Source organism: Macaca fascicularis, chromosome 17 (assembly GCF_037993035.2).
Source record: "Macaca fascicularis isolate 582-1 chromosome 17, T2T-MFA8v1.1".
In the NCBI taxonomy this organism is placed as follows: Eukaryota; Metazoa; Chordata; class Mammalia; order Primates; family Cercopithecidae; genus Macaca; species Macaca fascicularis.
The window spans coordinates 5,512,505-5,539,868 of NC_088391.1; the positions used below are offsets into that span (position 1 = coordinate 5,512,505).

The window sequence follows — 27,364 nt, forward strand, 5'->3', positions numbered from 1 at the left end:
TAATAATAGGATTCCATGTTATCAGGATTATAATCAAAATATTGTATTAGTTAACTAGGCAGTAGTACTACTAGATCTTAATTTTGCAAAAGCTCTTATAAAATCAAAACAGTGAGTACTGCTTTTTTGTTGTTCATTGTCTTGAATATTGTGGGTTGACGCTTTCCTGGAGTGCATGGGATAGCAAGGGTAGGTCCAGATATGTGAATGTCCCTCTTCTACATGTGGATAAAATGTTGTTGGGGCTAAGGAGGAAGGCACCTTGACATATTTAATTAACAGGAAAGTTTCTGGCAATTTGAAGTTTGTATAGATTTTAGTTATTTGTGCTAAGGTTTCTCTTTTGGCCTGCATCACTAAACTCTCTTTCAAGGTGCCACTTAGTTGTTAGCTAAATTTTCCTGTTAAAATTTCATGTGAGAAATTTAGGGCTTTAAGATACTTGCATTTCTTACAGATTATGTATTCTTTTAGATAGAAATTTACTGCTCCTCCCTGTTTTTATATTTGATTTTGGAATTCAACTTCTGATATGAATATTTTTTTCCCTAAACATAAGGCTTTGGCAGCTCAAGTACATCTGGGTTTAACTTCAGCAATCCTGGCATCACGGCATCAGCTGGTTTGACTTTTGGGGTGTCCAATCCTGCCTCTGCAGGTTTTGGAACAGGAGGACAACTCCTTCAGTTGAAGAAACCTCCAGCTGGAAACAAAAGAGGAAAAAGATAAACATGGGTTGATGTGTTGAGAGAATCCATAACAGCACCGTTCATTCTATGAGTCTATTTTTCTAATGATGCAGTAATTAAATTGCATCCCAGGAGATTTATAAAATTTTGATATTTTTCCCTACTCTGGAATTTGAACTTTCTTCATGTTTGCCATACTGAACATCTTTTTTCTTGTGAATTTAAAGTCCAGTTGTGTTTCCTTTTTAGTTTGATTCTCAGTGTAAGAAATGTTCTCATTACATCAGTGATTGATAATGGTTAGAAACCATTAACCTAATACTATTTAACCTAGTGTTTTTGTTGATGAGGTTTACATTATGTGAATACATGCACATTTGTTTCTTATACAGATGGTGTGAACTCTAGGGCCTATACTAGAATCAATTTGTTCCTTGATAAAGGCCTTTTGAATTACACTGCAGGGCATCTTGTGAATATGTATGTAAATATTTACAGAATAATACACACAGTTGTGTGTGCATATAGAATATATATTTACGCCGGGTATGGTGGCTCACGCCTGTAATCCCAGCATTTTGGGAGGCGGAGGCAGGTGGATCACCTGAGGTCAGGAGTTCGAGACCAGCCTGACTAACATGGTGAAACCCCATCTCTACTAAAAATACAAAAATTAGCCAGGCATAGTGGCAGGCGCCTATAATCCCAGCTACTCAGGAGGCTGAGGCACGAGAATCGCTTGAACCCGGGAGGTGGAGGTTGCAGTGAGCTGAGATCGCACCACTGCACTCCAGCCTGGACAATAAGAGCAGAACTCTGTCTTCAAAAAAATGAAAATAAAATATATATTTACAGGCCTACAACTTTTGCCTCAGACTGTTCCCCTTTTCTAAGGGTATTCAAGTTTTCACCTTTAAAGCTTCATATCCTCAGTGCTTGTAGAATGATGAGCTAGAGGTACCAGGTCATTGCAGTTGTTTGCTTAAAGACTTATTGAAATGGTTACTGGCGTAAATACTTGGCCAACTCAACTTTATTGCCCCGGCCTTTTCCATTTTTGTTTCCACCTTAACCTGTAGCAGCCCCTCCAAATGAGGAATGCTGTAAGACTCATCAAACAGATTTTAACAATTTTATTATCCTGTGTGTCCTTATTTGCTTCTGTGAGATGTTTTTTTCTTACCTGAGATGAACTTTCAGGAGCATATTTGAACTCCAGACTGGTGTTCTGGGGCAAAGAGCTATTAGCCAAACTGATTCTATGCAGGTGAAGGATGCACTAAAGTTCTCACTTTAGTGAGACCATTTCTAGCTATTCCAATACAGAGTTCTTTCTTATAGGGCTATTGATATTGACACCAAATGGAGTGGCTTCTCAGCCTCTTAATGTCTTAAGTAAGTGCTTAATTTGGAATAGAGAAACCAGTATATTTTAAACAAGAAAATTATTCTTTGTAGCAACTGTAAATTCTCCCATTATAACAGTGAACAGAGCTCCAGGTAATAATGCATAGGCATGTCAGGTTGCATCTGTGTATTTGACTACATTAGTATTAGTATTAGTGACGTCAGGTGGATATAAAAGAAAACCCTTGGAAAGAGAACTGCCTTAGCCATGATTTCAGAGAGAAACCATTAGTAGACCTATTTATGATTCAATTACAGTTTTCAGATAGGATGTGAACATGGAATTTCATTGAAAATAGTTTAATTTTTTATATAAAAGGTTTTGTATATAATGTGTGTCAGTGACTATTTTCAAAATCATTTTCATCAAGACACCTTTTTTCTAAAATAGGCATTGCATACACGCACATGTACGTGCTCACGCACACACATTTTTTGTATAATGTTGGGTTTGATTGTAAAAGTGTTGTCAAATCTGTTTTATTTATCTGCATATAGCAGTGATTGGCTTTTTTGAATTGAAATTTTTGTGCATTGATGCATTGAAATAAGGAAAATTATTTATCTCTGAGCAGTAAGCTTATTTTTGCATATTTCTGTAATATTGCAATTCCCAGATCCAGATCGTGGGAAGTTAGGGAAAAGGTGTGATTTTGTGTTTTGAATTACTGTCAGAATTACATACACAATTACAATAAACTTTTTTTAAAAGACATTTCATTGTACTGCAGAAATCTGAATATTTATATTTCTTGTTTTTTTCTTTATATATTTTGCATTTTAATATGTTGAGCCACTGGAAATTTGTAAGATTAATTTGTTATAGGAGTTTAAATGTGTTGTCATTGTCTCCATTGTCTTTGTCCAGAGCCTATTATTATGGAAACAATAAAATTTATTGTGTCAGTTGCTTTGATTCTTTATAGGTGTCAGTAGCTGTTCTTAATATGTAATTTTCTTATTATTGCTCTTTTCTTCTCCGGTTGGGTTTTAGTGTATTCCCTTCATTGGTTTATACATCTTGCTCTTTTTTAAACAGAAGAGTGAACATAAAATGGTAAATTATTTCTCACTTGCTTTTGTCTTCTCAAAATGACAAAAACCGTGAACATTTTTAGTTACAAAGAAGAATATTGAGTAAAGGAAAAATCCCCTTGAACTTTGAGGCCCTAATTCCCCTCCATTTCCTAGTGTGCACTCTAATGGTTTGATATGTATCCTTGCAGACCCTTTTAAATGTGTCTTAAAGAGTATATAAATGTTACTTCTCTTTTCTTTTTCTTTTATATTCTCTCTGATTTTTTTTTTAAATCACATTTTATTCTCTTAGATCCCTCTTTTTACTTTTTTAACAAATGGGTTAAAAAGTCTGTTCTGGACTTGTTCTTCTTCCCTTCTATTGGTACATCATCAGCATTGTTCTGTGTCCGTATAGATTTACTTTTTACATACTGTCCCATAGAATGGGTGTACGATGATCTGTTCCAACTATTCTGTGTTGTGTTTTTTTAGGAAATGTAATTCTTATTTTAAATGTTTTTATTTCTATAGGTTTTTGGGGAACAGGTGGTATTTGGTTACATGAGTAAGTTCTTTAGTGGTGATTTGTGAGATTTTGGTGCACCCATCACCTGAGCAGTATACACTGAACCCAATTTGTAGCCTTTTACCCTTCACCCTCTTCCCACCCCTTCCCCTCTAAGTTCCCATAGTCCATTGTATCATTCTTAATGCCTTTGTATCCTCATGGCTTAGCTCCCACTTAGAGATTGGTTTTCCATTCCTGAGTTTCTTCTCTTAGAATAATAGTCTCCAATCCCATCCAGGCTGCGAATGCCATTAATTCTTTTTTTTTTTTTTGAGATGGAGTTTCACTTTTGTCGCCCAGGCTGATGCCATCTCGGCTTACTGCGACCTCTGCCTCCTGGGTTCAAGCAGTTCTCCCTGAGCCTCCCGAGTAGCTGGGATTACAGGCATGATTACGCCTGGCTAAGTTTTGTATTTTTAGTAGAGATGGGGTTTTACCATGTTGGCCAGCCTGGTCTGGAACTCCTGATCTCAGGTGATCTGCCTGCCTCAGCCTCCCAAAGTGCTGAGGTTACAGGTGTGAGCCACCATGCCCAGTCAATTCATTCCGTTTAGTGGCTGTGTGGTATTCCATCGTGTACACACACATACACACACAAACACCACACCAACTATTCTCTGTTGATGGATGGTTAGGTTCATTTGACTATTTCAGTTTCTTTAGGGTTGATCCTGGAAAGAAATTGCTGAAAAGTCATAAATTGTGTTTTTTAATGTCACATTGCCTTCCCAAAATGCTATACAAATATGTACTCCTACCAGCATGTATATCCATTTCCTAGTATTCTTTGTGATCCTAGTTAATTGTAATCCTAAGTCTGTGAGGTCAAACTTTTTAACGTGTACCAGCTATTTGTATGTGAGTGTAATTGCTTATTATGTCCTTTGACAATTTTTATATGAAATTAGGGTTTTTTCTTAATGATTTGGAGGACCTCTGTAGATAATAGGTATTAATATTTTTCCTGAGAGGTATGTCTAGTCAGCTGTGTTCAGAATCCTGCCTTGACCATGTGTGATCTTAAGCAAGTTACATAACCTTTCTAGAGTTCAGCTTTATCGTCTGGAAAATGAGGATAATATACATGGGTGGTTTGTATTAATAATCTAAAGCATTTGGGTAGTGTAAGCCCTGACACTTGAGAAGCATTAGCTGTTCCTGCACCAATACCCCACTGCATTAATCATTGTAGCCAGATGCTTTATTTGTATACCTGATGGGAAGCTGCTCTGTCTTACCCTTTTTGTTTGTTTTTGTGTGGGGAGGCTAATCTAGCACACTTAGTCTTTAAGATGAACTGTAGTCTACTTTATTTTGATTTTTCTTCAAAAAATTCTACTGAGATTTTTATTGGATTTACACAAAATAATATGTCCTGGGGGAAATTGACAACAATAAGCACAGCATGATATATGCATTTCTTGGGTCTTTTATTCTTTTAGCAAACTTTTTATTAGATTCTTGTTTATTTTTACTAACCATCTTGATTTTATTTGAGCGCAAATTTTTATCCCGTAGTAGGTATGAGGTCATTTTCATTATTACAACCAGTTAATTTACCTGTCCTTTCTGATGATCATATAGTAAATCCGAATTAGTGTCCTACCTTTTCTGTGAATAAAGCTGACTTTGCCACACTTTTTAAAGCACACACCAAGACAGGCTTGTTCAGTCACAGGATTCTGGGCCTTGCTAACATGAGCCAGTGTCCTGGGGAGTCTGAGCTGGCATACCTAACTTAAATCTCCTGCACAAAGTCCTCTTTGCCTCTTACATCACATTCTCATTTATTGGGTGCTTAGTCTGTCCTGGGTACCACTTTCGGCACTTTATATACTTGACCTTGTTTAGTCTGAATATTACCGTATAAAGCAGAAATACCCAATTTATAGATGAAGGAACTGAGGCTAACGTTAAGGAACTTATTTGAGGTCGCATAGCTAAGTCATAGGTCTGGGTTTTAAACCCAGATCTGTTTAATTCCAAAGCACAGTATTTTACTGCCTGTCTCTGATACAGGAATGGCATGCTGATTTTCATGACTAACAAAGGCACTGAAGGTAATGTGATTACACAGTTCATATGGGGGAAACTACAAGTATGTAATAGACCATATAGGGCAAAGTAAGGTAAGTACCTAGGTCTATGTGATTTAAAAGGAGAGGGAAGAATATCTGTGGTGTAAAAAGTGTTATAAAGAAGCAAGAGCTGGACTTGTGCAGTCCATCTTTGACCTTTTCCTGCTGGTTCCCTATGAAGAGGTTTATGGAGAAAAGCGTCATCCCAGCAGCTGGGCCATAGGGGCGGTGGGGGGTTATGTCCACCTTGGAAAAGGTAAGCAAAGCAATGTTGACTATTTGAATTTTATGAACTGTCAGAAGTTTAACAAGAAAACCTTTCCTGGAAGGCTTGTATGACTCCCTCTCACATTTCCAGACCAAGTGAGACTTGCTGGTATGGATAAACTTCAACAGGCCATTTAGAAAAAGCTCAAGAGAACCTGGCCGGGCGCGGGGGCTCAGGCCTGGAATCCCAGCACTTTGGGAGGCCGAGGCGGGCGGATCACGAGGTCAGGAGATCGAGACCATCCTGGCTAACACAGGGAAACCCAGTCTCTACTAAAAATACAAAAAAATTTAGCCCAGCGTGGTGGCGGTGCCTGTGATCCCAGCTACTCGGGAGGCTGAGGCAGGAGAATGGCGTGAACCCGGGAGGCGGAGCTTGCAGTGAGCCGAGATCTCGCCACTGCACTCCAGCCTGGGCGACAGAGCAAGACTCCGTCTCAAAAAAAAAAAAAAAAAAACCTCAAGAGAACCATGGAAACAGGCAAGAATGAGAGACCGCAACATACATAGGAGAGAGTAGGGATTAATGGAAAAATTGATTTTTCACATTCATTCAATAGAATGCATTTGTTTTTTCTACCTAGTCTGTCAGCTAATAGAAACAAAAAACCTACCAGGCTCACAAAGGTTTCATTGCTGACAAGTGTGCTGCAGAATTAACTTGGGGAGAACTTTCTTGTCATCACCACCCCTCTTTTAATCCCCCTGGTAGCAAGTCAGTTTAATTCAGTAAACATTACTTAATTTGTGTGCTCCACTGCTGGGAATTTAGGAATACAAATATGGGTAGGATATTGTCTATACTCAATAATAGCTAACAGTGCTAAGTAGGGGCCAGGATCTGCTCTTATGAGTTGCCATACATTAACTCATTTAGTCCTCAATCCTGTGAGCTGGGTACTGTTGTTCCTTTTTTTTTTTTTTTTTTTACAGGTGAGAAAACAGGCACAGTTGTTAAATAATAGTCACCACTCAACTAGCAAGCGAATGGGCCAGAATTCAAACCCAGGCAGTCTATGTACAGTCTATGCAGGCTTTTAACTTGACATAAATTGATATAAAGTGGGCTTTCTTAAGTTATAAGGATACAAGAAAAATTCTCGAGTGTATGAGGAGATTAATTTGGCCCGAGGGAATCAAGAAAATACGTGGCTTTGAGGAATAAGTATGAATATGGTTTATATTTTGTGAAGTATTTAGAAGTTTAAAGAACCATGTATTTAATTTAAAATGTTAAATTTGAACAACATAAAGGGGTTCAAAATAAAAAGCAACTAATACTTCACCCTCCAGAGGAAGTTTGTATCCCTTATCTCAAATGCTTGGGACAAGAAGTGTGTTTCAGATTTTAGAATATATATATATATTTTTGTTGTTGTTGTTGTTGTTTGTTTGTTTTTTTTTTTTTTTGGTGGCAGAGTCTCACTCTGTTACCCAGGCTGGAGTGCAGTGGCGCAATCTTGCTCACTGCAACCTCTGCCTCCCGGGTTCAAGTGATTCTCCTACCTCAGCCTCCTGAGTAGCTGGGATTACAGGCATCTGCCACCACACCCAGCTAATTTTTGTATTTTTAGTAGAGACAGGGTTTCACCATGTTGGCCAGGCTGGTCTCGAACTCCTGACCTCAAGTGATCCACCCGCCTCGGCCTCCCAAAATGCTGGGATTACAGACATGAACTACCACTCCCGACCTGGAATATTTTCATATATGTAATGACATCTTGGGGATGGGACCCAAGTTTAAACATGAAATTCATTTATGTTTTTTATACACATAGCCTGGGGGTAATGTTATACACTATTTTAAATCATGTTGTGTGTCAAAGTATTGACTGACCCTTCACATGAGGTCAGATGTGGAATCTTCCATTTGTGGCTTCATGTTGGCACTCAAGTTTCAGATTTTGGAACATTTCAAGTTAGGGATTCTCAACCTGTATTTGCATTCCAGCTTAGGGGAAGAAGGAATGAGTGAAGAGAATACCTTTCCTTTCAGGAGTATGAGCCAGCAGTTGCATACTTCTACTCATACCACATTGGCCAGCACCTAGTCACATAGCTGCAAGCAGGTCTGGGGAATGTCTTTTGCTAGATATCCTGCACTCAGCTAAAACCCATACTGCTAAGGAAGAAGGGGAGAATTTACCTAGGGTACAGTAAGCACATCTCCACAGGCTGCTGGGCCTCGGCTTGCCTCCTGAGCAGGGTTATAACCTCAATGTCTTTGTTAGCAGCCACAAGTCTCAGTGCTCCATCGTTCTCACACTTTCACTTCATTTTTGGCTTCCAAGAATTTACTTTATTGCTAATTCAGCTATGCATTTAAAAGATGTTTTTTAAAAATTGCCCTCATTATTTTCAGGTGTTTTGTAGTGGGGCTGTGTTTTAGGAGTCTACTCCATATACAGTTTTAAACAGAAGGCCTTATGAGTTAAAGTTCCACAATAGAGCTTGTTTTTGTAGATGTTTTTATAGGTGCATTAATAACAATTCTTTCAAATCATTGTTTACATTTTCTCTTAGCCAAACAAGGATTAATCTAAAGAACAATATTCTTTTTTTTTTTAAGTAACTTAACCAAAAACAATAATGTGCTGCGCATTTGCTTCTTCAGGTGTCAAGAATTTCTACTCCTCTATACGGTGTTTTACTTGCAGTTGGTTTAGAACGAGAGATTCTTCCTTTTTAGATCCTGATAATACACATTTTGTGGATATCTATTATAATCCAACAAGGGAGTGGCTGGCAAGTCGTTCTCCCTTGGCTGAGAAGCAGTGCAGTCTGCACTGTCCACAGTGGTAACCACTGGCCATGTGGGGCTCCTGAGCATTGAAATATGGCAGGTGTGATTGAGGGACTGAACTTTTAACTTTAATTTTTATCAATTAAAATTTAAAAACTGACACACCATTCAAATATCAGGCAACATTTAAGTGTGTTTGGAAAAACTTGAGTACTTGAGTCTACATTTTCAATAGTAAAATTTATAAAATCTAAATGCAAATTAAGTTTCAAAGGAAATTTAGCATTCAAATGGAAAATTCTTTAGGTATAAAATTCACACTGGATTTTGAAGACAGTATGAAAGATGCAAAATACTTTGTTAAGGATTTGTATTGACATGTTGAAATATATTGAGTTAAATATATTTCAAAATGTTTGTTTACTTGTTTTAATGTGTTTAGTATAAAATGTATTATTATTATTATTATTATTATTATTATTTTGAGATGGGGGGTCTTGTTACGTTGCCCAGGCTGGTCTTGAACTCCTGGGATCAAGTAATCTTTCCATCTTAACTTCCCAAGTAGCTAGGATTACAGGCGCACACCATCACACCTGGCTAGTATAAAATTTAAAGTTATATATGTGACTCGCATTATATTTCTGTTACACCATGCTGCTTTAGATGGTGCAGACCATGGTTCTGGGACCAAATATGGCTTATATGTCTAAAAGAGAAATAAATTACAGATAATTTAATTTGCTTCTTTTTGCCTCTTACGTCGATTTCCTACTTGGTATCCCTGCTTTCTTTTGTCTCCCGTTGTTCATCATCAGAGTTCCTACAGTTATCTTCACGAACAGGATCCTGTCAAGCCCATACTCATTGGTACTCTTTATTTCAAACTCTTTCATAACATAAAAAGCCCCTCAGAGTCTGGCCTCTACTTTTACCAGTCCCTTCTGACACTGTCCCACACCAAGGCCGTTCCCGAACACTATGCTCTTTCACACAAGGGGCTGTTTCCTTTGTATGGAGTCAATGTTAGCCCTTCAGCATCATCTTTCCTCACCCTTCTCTAACTCCCCTGGACAAAGTTAGTTTGTACCTCTTCACTCTGGTTGGACTTTGGACCTTCTAATACAGGCTTACCTAGTTATATTTGTATTATTTGGTGGTATCTTTGTCTCCCATATTAGGCTGTGTAATCCCAGGACAGGAGCCCTGTCTTGTTTTAGTGTGGGTTTGTTTTTGCTTACCGTTTAACTGGATTCTATTAATGTTTATTAATTAAATAATGCAGTGGGAAAAGGGTTGCTTCAGTGGCCCTCCCTGCTGATCGTTCTCCACATAGGCCTTGCAACCATGCTACTAGGGTTAGAATCTCAGCTTTATCACTTGGTGGCTCCAGTTAGGCAAGTTATTTAACATCTTTGTGCCTCGTTAGTAAAATGAAGATAAGAACACATCTTATAGGTTGACTGTGAAGATTAAAATTGGTTAGCATATGTAAGGTGCTTAAATATGTTCCTGTAAGATGCAATAAGTATTAACTATTGTCATAATACAGTCTAAACGATTTTTCTCTTTCTCTCAGGCAACAAATCACAGGTTTTAACTGAATTTCGAAAACCCAGTGTTACAGAAACCAATGAAGTAGGAAGAAAAATCCAGTTCTGAGCAGTCCTTGAATCAACAAATATCTACCTTTAAGGAACTTCTAATTCTCATTTTGTAAATCCCATTATTTAAGAAAAGCACGTTAAATTTAGAGTAGATTTGGTCAAGATGTTTAGAATTAAGGAAATAAAACTTGCCCTTGGTGTTAAAGGACAATCTAATGGCTCGTATACCAGATCCTAGGAGTATTTAGAGGAACTGGGAAGCAGACCACTAATTCAATGTATAGAAGACATTGGTGGAAAACTCAGAGTAGGAAAAGTTGGTGCAAAATAAAATTGACCAAGTATAGTGAATTAAATACTTTTAAATTCCAATTATGCAATTCACTCTTTTGTTAAAAAAATAACATTTTATTGAGATATAATTCACATACCATTACAGTTCATCCATTTGAAGTAAAATTCAGTAGTTTTTAGTGTTTTCACAAAGTTGTACAATATTATCACAGTCTAGTTTTAATTAAAAAAATTTGTTTTCGAATTGCCTGAGCTCAGGAGTTCAAAACCAGCCTGGGCAACATGGCAAAACCCCGTCTCTACTAAGAATACAAAAATTAGCCGGGTGTGGTGGCAGGTGCCTGTAATCCCCGTTACTTGGGAGGCTGAAGCACGAGAATCGCTTGAACCCAGAGACAGAGGTTGCAGTGAGTTGAGATTGCACCATTGCACTCAAGTTTGGGTGACAGAGCGAGACTCTGTCAAAAAAAAAAAAAATTTTTTTTAGAGATAGTCTCTTCACCCAGACTGGAGTGCAGTGGGGTGATCATAGCTCACTGCAACCTCCAACTTCTGGGCTCAAAAAGTCCTCCAGCATCTGCCTCCCAAGTAGCTGGAACTACAAGCACGGCCACTATACCTGGTTAATTTTTTTTTTTTTTTTAGATAAGGTCTCTCTGTGTTGCCCAGGCTGGTCTTGAACTCCTGGCCTCTAATGATCCTCCCACTTTGACCTCCCAAGGGGCTGGCATTACAGGCACGAGCCACCATGCCTGGCCACAGTATAGTTTTAGAACATTTTTTGTCACCTCTCCCTCCTCCAAAAAACAAACCCCGTAAGAACATTTTGTTACTCCTTATTCCACCCTAAGCCCTAGGTAATCATTACTCTCTGCCTCTCTAGCATGTTCTGGATTAGTTTATATAAATGTGACCATCTTCTTTCACTTCACATACGGTTTTCAAGGGCTATCTATGTTGTAGCATGTACGAGTAGTACTTCATTCCTTTCTATTGTCAAATAACTTTTTTTATTTTTTATTTTCTTGGAGATGGAGTCTTTGTCACCCAGGTTGGAGTGCAGTGGCGCGATCTCAGCTCACTGCAATCTCTGCCTCCTGGTTCAAGTAATTCTCCTGCCTCAGCCTCCTGAGTAGCTGGGACTACAGGCACACGCCGTCACACTTGGCTAGCTTTTTGTATTTTAGTAGAGACAGGTTTAATTGTGTTGCCCAGGCTGGTCTCAAACTCCTGAGCTCAGGCAATCTGCCCGCCTCAGCCTCCCAAAGTGCTAGGATTACAGGCATGAGCCACTGTGCCTGGCCTATTGTCAAATAATATTTGATTGTGTGGGTATAACACATTTTATTCATCCAAGCATCAGCTGATGAACATCTGTTTCCGTTTTTTGGCTATTGAGTATTACCACTATGAATATGCATGGACAGATTTTTGTGTCAGTGCATGATTCCAATTATCTTGGGGTATATACCTAGAAGCAGAGGTGCTGGGTCATATGGTAACTCTATATCTAATATTTTGAGGAACTGCCAGAGTTTTCCAAAGTTGCTGCACCATTTTACATTCTTACCGGCAATGTATGAGGGTTTCATATCCTTTATTGTCTGTCTTTTTTATTAATAGCCATCCCAGTGAGCATGAAGTAGTATCTCATTGTGCTTTTGATTTGCATTTCCCTAATGACTAATGTTGAACATCTTTATTCACATGCTTATTGTCCATTTGCATATTATGCAACTTATTCTTATGTATACACCATTTCTAGGTTCATCTAATTAGCTAACAAATATTTGTGAGCAACTATTATGTGTCAGACATGTTTTTAAGTGTTGGAATAGGTAAGTGAACACATCAAACAAAAATTCCAGGCCAGGTGCAGTGGCTCACACCTGTACTCCCTGCACTTTGGGATGCCCAGGCTGGCGGATCACTTGAACTCAGGAATTCAAGACCAGCCTGGGCAATGTGGTGAAAGCCTGTCTCTACAAAAAATACAAAAATAAGCCGGGAGTGTTGCCGCTCACCTGTAGTCCCAGCTACCCGAGAGGGTGAGGTGGGAAGATCGCTTGAGTCTAGGAATTCGAGGCTGCAGTGAGCCAAGATCATACCCGTACACTTCAGCCTGGGTGACAAAGTGAGACCTTGTCTAAAAAACAAACAAACAAACAAAAAAGACTTGCGCAGTGGCTCATGCCTGTAATCCCAGTCCTTTGGGATGCAAGGCAGGTGGATCACAAGGTCAGGAGATTGAGACCACCTTGGCTAACATGGTGAAACCCCGTCTCTACTAAAAAATACAGTGTTTATGTAGACAGATGCAGTAGCTCATGTCTGTAAGAACAACATTAAGGGACTTAATGTTACTTAATACTTAATACTGTTTGATTGGTAATGGTACATTAATTTTGTTAATGTTGTTCAGTGATCTATTTGTCTATTCATATGCCATGTACATGGGGGTCTAATACCATAGATGGTCTCGATCTCCTCACCTCGTTATCCGCCCGCCTCGGCCTCCCAAAGTGCTGGGATTCTAGGCGTGAGCCACCGCGCCCGGCCAAAGATGCATTTTTTATCAGAAAATTTTTTGAGGGCCCAGAAGAGACAGGTAAAGAACCCTAACTGAAACTACATTTAGTGTAGATTCTTACCAGCCTGCAGTTTTCAATGTAACTTGCCTGGCCTGGATGTTCTTAAGAAAATTAGAAGCAAAGGCCGGGTGTGGTGGCTCACGCCTATAATTACAGCAGTTTGTGAGGCCAAGGCAGGTGGATCGCCTGAGGTCAGGAGTTCGAGACCAGCCTGACCAACATAGTGAAACCCCTGTCTCTACTAAAAATACAAAAATTAACCGGGCATGGTGGCAGGCGCCTGTAATCCCAGCTACTCGGGAGGCTGAGGCACGAGAATCGCTTGAACCCGGGCAGCAGAAGTTGCAGTGAGCCGAGATCGCGCCATTGCACTCCAGCCTGGACAACAAAAGCAAAACTCCGACTAAAAAAAAAAAAAAAAAAGGTAAAAGAAAATAAAATCAGAAGCAGAGGCCAGGCAGGAGGGGCTCAGGCCGCACTGCTGTCTTTGCTAGCACAGATTCTTCTTGCTGAATTCTGTACTCCTCCTTGTCAGTCCCTAATGTTAATTTAGGTTAAAAGAAATGTAATGATCGCATCAGTAAATGCAAGGTCAGACTTTCACCTGAACGGTTTTATTTTTGTTTTGTTCTGTTTTTACTCCGAGGTCAGAATGTCACAGGCACGATAAAGATTTAGCTTTTTATCTTCATGGGATTGTGCCCAGAAAGATCAAGCACAGTCTAAACATTATGCGATAAGTAAAAACAAAAAATAGATCAAGTGACCTTGGACAAGTCACCTTACCTCTCGATGGTTTGGTTTATGAAAGAAGGTGTGAGTGTGTGTCGATGGGTCTGTGCGTGTGCTCGCGGGAGGGTGCTGCTAAAGGTTCCTTAGGGCTACCTGCAGCTTTAATATGCGTGGTTAGAATGCCGGGCAGATTGTGTAGAGTGGGGGGCTGGAGACCCCCGACTTCGCTGGTGCCAAGCCACACATCAGACACTTTGGAAATAACCCTTCCACGAAGACCCTGAACAGAGACCACCAGGCTGGGCACGGAAGAACAGAAATTGCGAAAAGAAAGGGGCAGGATGCGTCCTGGGGGATCACAGCGCCTCCACTTCCACATGACAAGTGACAGGCAGGTAAATAGGCAGCAGACAGGCAGAGACTCCAAGTCCCCCAGGGGCACCCCTCTCCTGGAAGAGCCCACGAAAGCACAGGCCCAATCCCCCACCCCACCAAGCCCTCCCCATCGCCTTCCCCGACAGCTAAAAGCCCCCGGTCCTGCGTAACATTGCGGATCCCTCCCAGCCTCCCGTCCGCTCCTCCTCCCGCGGGGCTCCGCTCAGGGCCGGTCCCCCGCCCCCACGCCGCAGCCCGGGCCAGCGGGGCCCGCCGCGGTGCCGTTCGCGGGCGCTGCCGCATTGGCCGCTGCGGCACGGACGGCGCAGCCTCGGGCGCTGCCCGGCACAGGCGCGGGCGGTCCCGGCCAGCTAGCAGCCCGGCGAGGTGCTGGCCCACCCATGGCCCTCGGGCCGCGGACCCTGCGCCCAGCCCTGCGCGTAGCCTCCGTCTCTCGCCCGGGGCCTCCGAGCCCCCCACACGGGCGAGATGCTGAACGGCGCAGGCCTGGACAAGGCTCTTAAGATGTCCCTGCCGCGGAGGTCGAGGATCCGCTCGTCCGTGGGTGAGCTGGGAGGGGCGCGGCGGGGGAGGGTGGGCCCGGGGCGGCGCGGGGCGCGTCTGCGGTTCTGCGACACTGCCCCGCCCGCGCGCTGCTCCCCTCCCTGGGCTCCCCGGGCTCCCCGGGCTCCCCGGGCTGCAGGATCCGCGGACGCCGCGCGCTGGCCGCACGGGGACTGGGCGTCGCTGCACCTGCGGGGCCAAAAGGCCCCAGGCCCGGGCGACGGGAGCGGCGGGCGTCAGAGACCCCCCGGCTCGTCCCTGTACAGATGTGTGTGCGCGCGTGCGCGTGCGTGAGTGTGTGCGCGCGCCCTGTGCGCGTGCCCGTGCGCCCCTACGCGCGGATGCGGCTCAGGGAGGTGACCTAGGCGGCAGTCCCCGCGGTGGTGGGCACTGTTGGGTGGCGCGGGGAAGATGCAGCCTTCCCCGCCGGCGGCCGGCCCGCGGTGCTGCAGATTTCAAAGGCAGAGGGGGGAAAAGGCATCCGAAAGGTTCCTCCAGTGATTCTCACCACTTGGAGCCCCGGGTCCTCGCGCGCACAGCGGCGACGTACTGGCTCATAACCGTCCGTGCATACAGCCACCTGGAGACGAACACACACATGCACACGCGCGCGCACACACACAGGTACACACACACGTACACACGCACGCGTGCACACACACCCTGCCTGCAGGCGCCTGGGTGTTGGAACTCGAAACCTAAACCCAAAAACGCATATAACATCCCCGACCCTTCGCACTGTTAGAGGCCTGCGTTCTATGATTATAGAGCACATTTAGAAACCATGATGTCGTGCAGCTGGATGTTATGTGGCTATGACACTTGATAAGGGTACCTAGACCATTAGTTAATGCAGACGTAGAGAGGAGCCCCCAAAATGATTTCTTACCGTTTCAGGACTGCGGCAAATTTGCAGGCAGATCTTTGACATGAGGAAGGTAGAGGGTGTGCAGTTTGGAGCTGGGGTCACTTGTCTTCGTGCTTTTTTATTTGTTTTGAGAAAACAGGCGCATGAAAATAAGCGACTTTCGTATTTCTGTAGTTGAGTAACGTGAGAGGGAAGCAAGCTTATCAGGTAATTTAAGCCAGTGTTTGTTAAACTTGGGTAAAGTCAGGACACTTTCATATTCATTTTAAGGAGAATCCCAGCCTGAAGGGGTCACGGGGCGCAGGGTCAAGACTAAATAGCGGGGAAGAGACAGTGGGAGGGCGCAGGGATACAGGCGTGAGGCTGCGGCAGCCTGGGGAGACCTGGGGACACCCTCTGTACCTTCGCAGGTGGAGCCAAAGGCATTTGCTTGTGATTTGGATGTGGGGCTTCAGTATAATAAAAGAATTAAAGATGGCCCCAAGGGTGTTGGTCTGAGACACCGGAGGAATGCACCCCTTGCTGAGATGGGGAAGCTGCGGAGGACCAGGGTTCTCTTTTGCGGAGAGGGCAGGTGTGAATAATTTGGTCTGAAATGCCTACCACAGAGCCAAGTGGAGATGATTAGTAGAGAGCTGGATTTATGAGTCTGGGCTCCGGGGAGTGTGCAAGGTATCTGCATTCAAGAGTCGTCGGCAGGACCGGCTCCTAGAGTGTATACCCTGCAGCTGCTCAGAGTCTGGCTCTGTCAAGAGTAGGCACTTGCTTGGATGTTCTGCCCAATGTTGCTGTCTTGAAAGTCTTAATTTTTGAACAAGGGGCCCACATTTTCATTTTACACCGGCCCCTAAGAATTATGTGATCAGCTGTCAATGTGTATAGATGTGACCTAGAAAAGAGGGGTTCTTGGATAGAGTCCTGGGCACTCTAACATTTTGAGGTCAGGGAGATGAGGGACAACAGAAAGGGCCTGAGAGGATGGCCAGGGAGGTCCCTGGAAACCCAGAGGGGGTGCTCTGAAACTCAGTGAGGAGATGTTCAGGGAGGGGTGGGGTGCACCTGTGTCCAATGCTGCCGAGCTCAATGAAGATGAGACTGGAGAACCGTCGTGTCAGTGGAGGTCACTGGTGATCTTGAAGAGAGCTGTTAACCTATCATTGTGAGGAACAGTGCCTGATAGAGCAGGTGTAAGAGAGTAACAGGACAGGAACTGGAAACAGCAGGTCCAGAAAACTCTTTTGGGTGAATATTGCAGAAAAGGGGGGGAGAAGCAGATCGACTGGTAGCTGGGGGAAGATGTGAGTTCAAGAGAGGTCACTTTGTTCTGAGACTGTCCTGTAGTCTGACGGCATGAACATCAACGCAGGGAGCTTTTAGGGAGCAAGGGGAAAGGCAGTGATCTGAGAGTAACCGTGGGGAGCAGGGTCCTCCTGGCACAGCAGTTAAGGCAAGAAGTTTCAGGAATAGTCAGAGGGGTCGGGTTGTGGGGGATCTTGCTGATGACAGGCTGAAAGTTCCAGGAGACAGAGTGGAGGCTCTGAGGTTGGGTCTGTTTAGGGTATTTGCATAATGTATGGGGAAGAAAGAGGATCTGCATAGTGTGGGCTTCTGGGGACACTGATGGAAACAGGGGCAAAGGGCCTGACAGTCGTGTACTCCCATAAAAATACTAAACAAAGATGTGTGATTTTTAATGAAGTCTGCTACTTTTCATTTTTTAAAAATAAACTAATGATGAAAGGATTGCAGGTCATAGTCAGCCTCAAGATTATATGCTGAGCTGTATATTCTTTTTAAAAATAATTCTGGAATATTTTCTTGTCTGAACCATCTTTGATTCTGCACATTCAATTGCACTTTGATCAGTTTTACCTTTCCCCAAATATCTACTTGGTGCCAGTGTGTCTCATTTTGCCAAATGATGAAAATCCAAAGATTTGTGACCATGGGGATCCTCCTGCCCTTATAGTGCTTACAGTCTGCTCAGGGTGGAGCCCCTTGGAATGGAAACAAAGTCAGTGACAAATATGTATCAGTGCCTTCTATGTGCCAGGCATGGTTCTAGGTGCTAGAGACAGAGCAGTGAATACAGCAGTGTGTCTCATGGAGCTTATGTTCTAGGCAGTGATTATAATGTACTTGGGAAGAGCTCTCAACTCTCTGCTCTCACCTTGACCCAGATGAGTAAGGAAATTAACTGTGTGCATGTGAATATGGGTGTCGGGGTTGTGGGAGGGGAGCAGTGGGAACAGAAAGGAAGGAAGTTGTTCTCTATGGACGACAGCATCAGTGCTGTCTAGGGCAGAAGCTCTTCCCTATCTTACTGAATTTCTGGACTTCATGAAAGAACAGGCAGGCAGGAAGTGCACAGACCAAATGCAGAACCCAGATAACTACAAATATTCCTTTTTTTTTTTTTTTTTTTTTTTTTGAGTCTGTCGCCAGGCTGGAGCGCAGTGGTGTGATCTTAGCTCACTGCAACCTCCGCCTCCCGGGTTCAAGCAATTCTGCTGCCTCAGTCCTCAGAGTAGCTGGGACTACAGGCGCGCGCCACCTTACCCAGCTAAGTTTTGTATTTTTAGTACAGACGGGGTTTCACCATGTTGGCTAGGATGATCTCGATCTCTTAACCTCGTTATTCACCCACCTCGGCCTCCCAAAGTGCTGGGATTACAGGCATGAGCCACCGCCCCCAATCAGGGCTACAAATCTTCTAGAAACTGCCCCTGGAGCCCTCCTCTAAATTCCATGCCCAATTCACCCTGCCCTCTGCTGGTCATCAAAGATGTTTTTTAATGTATGCTTGCTGTTTTTGCCAGAACAACTTGCCTTAAGTTTCAAGGAGGAGAAGCAGGGCAGCTGAAAATACAAGCAGAGCTAATGTGAGAATGTAATAGCTGGAGGATGTCTCAGAGATGGTCTGATCCCTTCACTTCACAAATGGAAAAAACAATTCAGAGAAATTCCTTACTTGCTACGTAATTTCTGTCAGGACCAGCTAATTAGCAAGTCCAATGTGGTTCTTATTGTCCACCTGCCTAGTTCAATATCAGATCTAAATGGAACAGAATACTCTCATTGATTCTATATTGTTTTCTCTTCCTTGACAGGAAATAAAGATAATAATCTAATTTCTCCTGCTCTCATTCCCTGTACTACCCTGTGTGTGCTCAGTAATTACAGATTTTACTCATCTCTGTCATGGGCAGCTTTTGAACTTGGTCTAATGGTCTAGATTCTGTTTTGAAGTTTCTTAAGGGCAGTATATCTAGGGGTTAAAACCCCAGACTTTAGGGTTAAAGAGAATTCAGTTTTTTTTTTGAAACGGAATCTTGCTCTGTCACCCAGGGTGGAGTGCAGTGGTGCGATCTTGGCTCACTGCAAGCTCTGCCTCCTGGGTTCACGCCATTCTCCTGCCTCAGTCTCCCGAGTAGCTGGGACTACAGGTGCCTGCCATCACGCCAGGCTAATTTTTTTTTTTTTTTTGTATTTTTAATAGAGATGGGGTTTCACCATGTTAGCCAGGATGGTCTCGATCTCCTGACCTCATGATCCACCCGCATCAGCCTCCCAAAGTGCTGTGATTACAGGCATGAGCCACCGTACCCTGCCTGAATTCAGGTTTTAACACTGTCATTTCTACCTATATTCTACATTTACTTCTGTTACAGATAAAGATAAAAATAAGAGTTTGCACTTTGTGGGTGGTTGGTAGTGGTCTGTGGGTATGTGCATGTAAGTGCGTGCATTAATTGACACATAATCAAGATGATATCGACAGCATGTCAGATTTCTCCCATGCTGCCCATCGTCATCTAAGGCAAAGTCCTCCATCTAGGCATGTATCCTATGTAATAGAAGAATTGGCAAAAACTTCCTTTATTATTTTCCCCTCTAAATCTAATGATGGAGGCCTAACTAGGAGAGGACTGCATAGTCATCACAGGAGAATTGAAATGTTCTGTTACTGTGGTTATCCAGGTGTAAATGGTTACAGAAATAAGCACTTACTCACCAGGAGCTCTGAATCTGGATAGAGTGTTGTTCATCGTCTAGGGGCTCTGAAGGTCATCACCTTCTGTTGAAAGGAGTCCTGCCTACAAGGCTGTCTTCTACCCCACACGTGGCCAAAAAGCACCTCTGTGGATGCCTTCTGTTGTCCAATAATTGGTTTTACATTTACAACGGATACGTTATCTTAAAACCCCCTCAGACAGAGGTGCCAGCTAGGCAATGGAATATTTTATAGTTATTTTCGAAAATGTTTTTAAACATTTATGAGAGGAAGTGTATACAGTGCCTCTAAAGAAGGGTCTCTATTATTCCTCCTTGGATCTTTACATTTACTAAATATAACTTCTGGTCAATACCACACTGGATACAAGATGTTATTTACATCCACTTAGGCTGGGAAAAGTGCTCAGCACAAATGTTAACAACCATTAAGAAGGGCTAAAAATAAAAAAGTGATCTCACCCATGCCCTGGGAGTCTCTCCCCATCATCATCAAGGGCAAACACAGAAACAGGACCTACTCTAGGAGAGGAGAGAGCCCTTCCAGGAATAGAGTAAGGAGTGGGGACCTGTCACACCCCAGTGGCTTCCTGGGTCTGCCTGCACAGATGTGTTGTAAAAGTACCTGGATGGGCTGGGCACAGTGTCTCATGTCTGCGTTCCCAGCACTTTGGGAGGCCGAGACAGGTGGATCATTTGAAGTCAGGAGTTCAAGACCAGCCTGGCCGACATGGTGAAACCCTAAAAGTATAAAAATTAGCCAGGTGGTTGTGGTGCACGCCTGTAATCCCTGTAACTCAGCAGGCTGAGGCAGGAGAATCACTTGAGTCTGTGAGGGGGAGGTTGTGGTGAGCCAAGATTGCACCACTGCACTCCAGTCTGGGCGACAGAGTGAGACCCTGTCTCTAATAAAACAAAACAAAACAAAACAAAACAGTACTTGAATGACCAAGCCTGGTGGCTCACATGTGTAATGTCAGCACTTTGGGAGGTCCAGGTGGGAGGTTCATTTGAGGCCAGGAGTTCGAGACCAGCCTGTACAACATAGTGAGACCCCATCTCTACAAAAAATTTATAAATAGCCAGGCATCGTGGCACATGCCTGTAGTCCCAGCTGCTTGAGAGACTGAGGTGGAAGGATCACTTGAGCCCAGGAATTCGAGGCTGCAATGAGCTACTGCACCACCTTATTCCAGCCTGGACAACAGAGCAAGACCCTTTCTCTAAAGAAAAACAAAGAGCACATGAATGATGCTGGTCGCTCCCCAGCTGTGATGGGGGAGGGCTACTGGGCCCAATATTACCACTGATACGTGTGCGCGTGTTTGTGTGAACAGGTCTCTTGCTCTGATGCTTCATTTCTTCCCTCCCGCCCTGCCCCTGTTAAGCTTGTCATATAATATTTCATCATATTTCATGCTAAAAAGTGATCTAATCCTCATTCTGTTTTTTCCCCAGAGTTTTGCATGGTTTTTTTTTTTTTTTTTTTTTTTTTTTTTTTTTGGTAATCATTAGTTTATAAATACTGCCCATTTTGCTTTCCATCACGATCATTCCCAGGTGAGTGTAGAAAAAGCTGCATTCAGGAATGTGGTAAAATGTTACAGGAAGATTTATGCCATTTTGATTGGTTTGCTTCAGGTTGCCTGAATTTTTAACACCCTCTTCTTGTCACAGAGAAGAGAACTTTGTTATTTTTGGCTTTCACTGGAGATCTCACTTCAGAGTTGGTTAGTATGGGTTTCTGCTTTCCAAGCTGACATGTTTTTTTTCTTTTTAGCATCTGTTCCATATACAGGGTGAATAGCTACAGGGTTCCAAAATTGCGCGTGAAGCAGCTCCTCCACATATTCCTCACTAGCCCGCATAACTGACAGCACTTGGCTGTCTCCGTCCCTGCTGTCCTAGCTCCGTCCCTGCTGTCCTAGCTACTCTGTAGCTCTGCCCACCTGATACTGCGCCACTGATGGCAGGCAGTGCTGTTGGGAAGAGAGCAAAGGAAGTGAGTCTGGTGGTGTGAGAATAAAGATAATAAAGGTAATTACGAATACGTCTTTAGTGTTTTTCGCATATTTTTCTTACTGGTCTTCACACCATCCCTCTGAGAAATATATTATTATTGCTTCCCATTTAAAAATTCTATATACCTATTTGTATACTTTTCTTTTTAAGTAAAGGCAGGAGAGAAGAAATACTCCAGATAGGAGAAATGTGTTTTTCCTTTTCCCCTCTTTTGCAGAGAATGTTAAGGCAGGCTCGTTACTTTTGATTCAGAGGTTTTGCATTCAGAAGTAAGTGTTCCTGTCTTGTGTAATCTTTTGCCAAATCATCAGCAATGTACGTTTCACACATTGCAGGGAAGCATTCGGGTGCTCCTTCTCCCTTTTCTGTCTCTAGAGATACTGTGTAAGCCAGACGCGGCACCGAGGATCCCAGGATTACTGTAAATATTTTAAGCACATTACAGAGACTGATTATGTAGGAAACTAGGGTAAGCGAACTACTCCACAGAATGAGTGAGTACTTCTCTGTGCTGACATTTGCAATCTCATTCCAGATGTTTAGTTCAAAGACAGTTGCTTTTTTCAAGGTCATGATACGTGAGTATTGGGGAGCAGTTCATTCATATTCAAAGGAGAGAACAGTGGCCTGGCTGATAATATATTCAGTCACTGCGCCATGGGATCAGGCCTCTTATCAGCTATTTTTAGCCACATAATGATTATCCTTATTTAAGTCTCTTCCATTTTCTTTTTATTGTCTTTATTGTAATGCATCGAGGAAACATAACATTGGTTTTAAAACTGCGGAATTTCTGTGTTTAACCCTCAAAGCAGTGGTTACTGTATATGTAGCAAACAAACTAAGGGGTCTTCTGGGACTCGGCAGAGCGGGCCCTGCTAAACGTGTAAGATAGTGCGCCGTTTCTGCGGCGTCCCCCGCCCCAGCGTGCCATGTCCCCAAGTTAGTCTGCTGTCCATTTGTGCTGGAGAGAATAACAGAAACACACAGTCTTTCTGGATCCACTCTAAGTTCATTTTCCTGTTGCCCCTTCCTGAAGCTTGGAAATACATTCATTCAACTCGATTGAACTCTTCTAGTGTCTGATTTTCTGGTGTTAGAGTTTGGGCAGATTTTCCGGAAGGGAAGACACCAGTGTGGGCAGGCAACTGAATAGGTTTCTCGGCTGGATGCAAACACAGGGATGAGTGAAGATTGTAAATGAAATGCACAGTTAGGGCCTGTTATAAGACTCCAGGTGCAAAATAATGAGACCTGAACCTGGGCGGCATCAGAGAGAAGTGCAAGTGATAATGGAAAACAGCTGGGTTGCAATCAAGCCCTACAAAGGGAAGCGAGGGAGATGAGAGATGAGGGAGGAGCTCTCCCTGGTCCTGGGCAAGTAGAATCGTTGAGCTTATACCTTGCTTGTCTAAGATTTGTCCTTTAGAGAGCCCGAGAGACTTTGTACAGAGCAGGCATTACTCTGTAGAGTCAGATTATTAAAGTTGAAGGTGACTTTGCAGATCTTTGCTGTGCAGTAGAGTGGCCACTAGCTGCGTGTGGCTGAAGAAATGGTGAGTCACAACTGAGCTGGGCTGTAACGGTAAAATATGCACTGGATTTCTGAGACTTAGTATGAAAAAGGAAAATGGAACAGTTCATTCACCATGTTTTCTGTTTATTATATATCGAAATAATATTTTGGATATGTGAGGTTAAATAAAATATATTATTAAAATTATTGTATGTATTTCCTTTTTTTTAGTGCAGCTGCTAGAAAGTTTAAAATTGTATATGTGGTCTGCATTATATTTCTATTGGTGAACAAATTATAGATCATCTAGTCCAAATACTTTAATTGATTATTTATGGAATTGCAGACTTTCAGAAATAAAATTATCTGACAGTCAACACCCCCGTTGCTTCACAGGGAAACCAAGATCATGAAAGGTGAAGATCCAGGGACTTGTCTGATCTTCCAACGATAGTACCAGTGTGAAAGAACTAAAGCCATGTCTTTGGATTCTCCAAGTATTAAAAAAAAATTGTTTTTCTTCTCTGCACCCTCCCTCCAGCATTTTTTTTTCAGGGTTATTTATCTTCCTCTTGAGTGAATGTCTCCCTCAGGCACACTCTGAGATATCCACCTTAAGTTAATTTTGAAAATGAACTGGGTTATGGCACTAGGAAATAATATTATATTTCTTTGAACCTAATCTCTAATAGAATCTGTTTGCCTGAGTCTTTTAGTATTGTCTGATATTATCAGTCAGTATTTATGGAGAGGATCTTCAACACATTCCTCACTCCAAAAGTGAGATTTATGGTTAATCTCACTTTTGACTGCATGACAAATCTTAATACCCTACACAACAACCTTCTTTAAGACCAGTGGGCATCTCAGCAGCACTTTTTTCTTCTCAGAGACCAGTCATTGATTGGAGTAGAGCACCTTTTAAAGCAACACATTTAAAAATTACTTTCTCCAATGTCGGAAAAATGGAGAAAGTAAATACAAAAGAGAAAAAGTCTGAATAGATAATGTTCAAATACCGTTAGGTTGTGAGTGGCTCTGAGTCCTGCTAGGAAGACAAAGGTAGGTTTTATTACCAGGGGCTGCTGCTGGACTTTTAAAATTGTTCAAGACCGAGTTTTTAGGCCTTTCTTTTAAACTACATTGATGAAATTATGGGCTGTGATAATAAACACAGTGCTGGCAACCAAGATAATACTGGGTGATGATTAGTAGTCCGATAACTTGTATCAGTGTGTGGTTACTTTGATTTCACTCATAATTTGTGAGTCCTCATGATGAGAGCTATGTTGTCTGCAGTCTGTGATATTTTTCAGTGGAGATCTTCGCCTTCTGAGCGTGGGTACAGAGTGTGGCTGAAGAGCCCCAGGGTAGGAGAGCTAGTCTGGAGTTCTGAGACTACCCGCCAGGCTCTTCTATGGAGGATGGTATGTTGACAAGATATTACAGGGCAATGTTGGCAGTGTTGTGCAGAGGAAGTGGGATGGCATCTGTGTGAACACTGTGATGTTGTCCGTGTTAACACTATGAATTCAGCACCAGAAGTCACACCATGATGTCACACTGTGTCACACCGTGACAATGTATAATGACAGGTATCCCCCATTATGGTATCATACAGAAGAGTTTCACTGCCCTAAAAATCCCCTGTGCTCCAGCTGTTCATCCCATCCTTCCTCTGTAACCTTCCGCAACCACTGATCTTTTTACTGTCTCCATAGTTACAGCTTTGCTCTTTACACAGTGTCATGTAGTTAGCATCATATAGTATGAAGCCTGTTCAGATTGGCTTCCTTTACTTAGCAAGATGCATTTAATGTTCCCCCATGTGATTTCATGGCTTGACAGCTCATTTCTTTTTATCCTTGAATCATACTCCGTTGCCTAGATGTACCACAATTTATCAATTCACCTCCTGAAGAACATCTTGGGTGCTTTTACTTTTTGAAATTATAGATAAAGCTGTTATAAATACTCCTGTGCAGGTTTTTGTGTGGACATAAGTTTTCATGTCTTTTGGGAAAATTCCAAGGAGTGTGATTGCTGGTTCATATGCTAAGAGTATTTTGGAAGAAACTGCCAGATTGTCATCCAAAGTGGCTGTACCATTTTGCATCCCCACCAGCAGTGAATGAGAGTTCCTATTGCTCCACATCCTCATCAGCTTTTGGTGCTTTCAGTGTTTTGAATTTTAGCCATTTGATAGATGTGTAGTGGTGTCTCGTTATTTAAATTTGTAGTTTTCTCATGACATATGACGTTCAGCGTTTTTCCATATTTAATTGCCATCTGTGTATCTTCTTTGGTGAAACATCTGTTCAGATCTTTTGTCATTTTTTTTTTTTGAGACAGAGTCTCACTCTGTTGCCAGGCTGGAGCACAGTGACACGATCTCAACTCACTACAATCTCCTTCTCCTGGGTTCAAGAGATTCTCCTGCCTCACTGGGACTACCCGCATGCACCACCATGCCCAGCTAATATTTGTATTTTTAGTAGAGATGGGGTTTCGCCATATTGGCCAGGATGGTCTCAATCTCCTGACCTCCTGATCCACCTGCCTCGGCCTCCCAAAGTGCTGGGATTACAGACATGTGTCTTTGGTCCATTTTTTAACTGGGTTGTTTGTTTTCCTAGTTTTGAGTTTGAAGAGTTCTTTGTATATTTTGGATACCAGTCCTTTATAAAAAAATCAGAGGTACGTTTTCCAAATATCCTTTTCCAGTCCATGGCTTGTCTTTCGTTCTCTTAACAGTGTCTTTTGCAAGGGTGAAATTTTAATTTTAGCGAAATCCAACTTATCATTACGTTCTTTCATGAATTATACTTCCGGCGTTTCAAGGCTTTTTGATAATATTTTTGCTTAGCTTTTTGAAATTATATATTTAAATTTATTCTTTGAGAGGGTATGCTTAAATTATGCATATAGTGTTTACTTACTCTGTCCCTAGCAATGGCTAGAGTTAATTAGTGTATATATATATCTTTTTCCTCTCCATAGAGACCCTCTCCAAACAAAAAGAAGGCAAAAACCTTGGCACGGTTTTACTCGCTACCCCTGACTCTCCCCTACTTTCTTCCTTGTCATAGTCATCTGAGTTGGTTCCAGAGAGTAATTAGTTTTCTCTGGATAACAGGTGTGTGTGACTTTCTTTACTCAGCTGTGCTTCCTTGGGTTTCATTCTCGTTGCTGGAGTAGATCCCTGAGGATCTTTTAGGGAGCATCTGTGAGTGGCCATCTGTCTGATTTTTTTCATGTCCCTAAAAATGCTTTCATGTCATCTTCACAAGTAAGTGACAGTTTTGCTGTCTAAGGAATTCTAGATTCAAAATTCTTTTTCTCTGGTACACTGCTTTATTATCTTACTCATACCCAGATTTGCTGATGAGCATAGATATCAATCTGGTTCTTGTTCCTTTGTAGCTTAGCTATTTTTTTTTTGTTTTCATTGGTTTTTAATGATATCTCTATCTTTGATGTTCTGAAATTTCAATACGATGGTTTAAGTATTTCTTTTATTCCATTTGTTGTCTGGTCAACACTGGAAAGATCTTGCAATCTGACACCGGGTCTTTGTTTTTGGGGGAGAAGTCCTCATGTCTCACGTCTTCAAGAGTGGCCTCCTGTGCATTCTCCCTGTTCTGGTGGCAACTCTGGAATTAGACTGCTCTTGCCACTTCTGTCTTTGCTTCCAGCTTTCTTAATTTTCCTTAAATCTCTTTGGGCCCCATTTTTGAAGAACTCTTGGCTTTGTCTTCTTGTTCGGTGATTCGCTCTTCAGCTTTGTTTTGCGTTGTTTTGTTTTTTCCTCTCCAGTTCGTAGTATCTATTAGGTTTTTATTTCAACAATTATATTTTTTCTTGGAAAGATTTCTGACTCTTTTTTCATAACAGCCTAGTATTGCTTCATGTATTGAATATGCACCCATTTCCTGGAGGTTATGAATTACACTTATTTTAAAATCTTTTTCTGATTGTTTTATTATTTAAGTTCTGTTTGCCTCTTCTG

The 27,364-nt window shown here is 42.3% G+C and overlaps 2 protein-coding genes across 8 annotated transcripts in view; both read left to right on the top strand.

The window, feature by feature from the left end:
• The window catches only part of NUP58 (nucleoporin 58), a 42,624-nt gene extending 39,622 nt beyond the window's left edge, over window positions 1-3,002 (top strand). For all 4 annotated transcript variants that reach the window (XM_074021737.1, XM_005585509.4, XM_065533078.1 and 1 more), the window contains one exon: window positions 560-3,002. In XM_074021737.1, the coding sequence (XP_073877838.1) occupies window positions 560-729 (170 nt within the window). In that variant the 3' untranslated portion in view covers window positions 730-3,002. The remainder of the gene's footprint in view (window positions 1-559) is intronic.
• An 11,619-nt stretch (window positions 3,003-14,621) lies between these two features.
• ATP8A2 (ATPase phospholipid transporting 8A2) overlaps window positions 14,622-27,364 on the top strand; it is a 651,919-nt gene continuing 639,176 nt past the window's right edge. For all 4 annotated transcript variants that reach the window (XM_045376972.2, XM_045376974.2, XM_065533079.2 and 1 more), the window contains exon 1: window positions 14,622-14,936. In XM_045376972.2, the coding sequence (XP_045232907.2) occupies window positions 14,861-14,936 (76 nt within the window). In that variant the 5' untranslated portion in view covers window positions 14,622-14,860. The remainder of the gene's footprint in view (window positions 14,937-27,364) is intronic.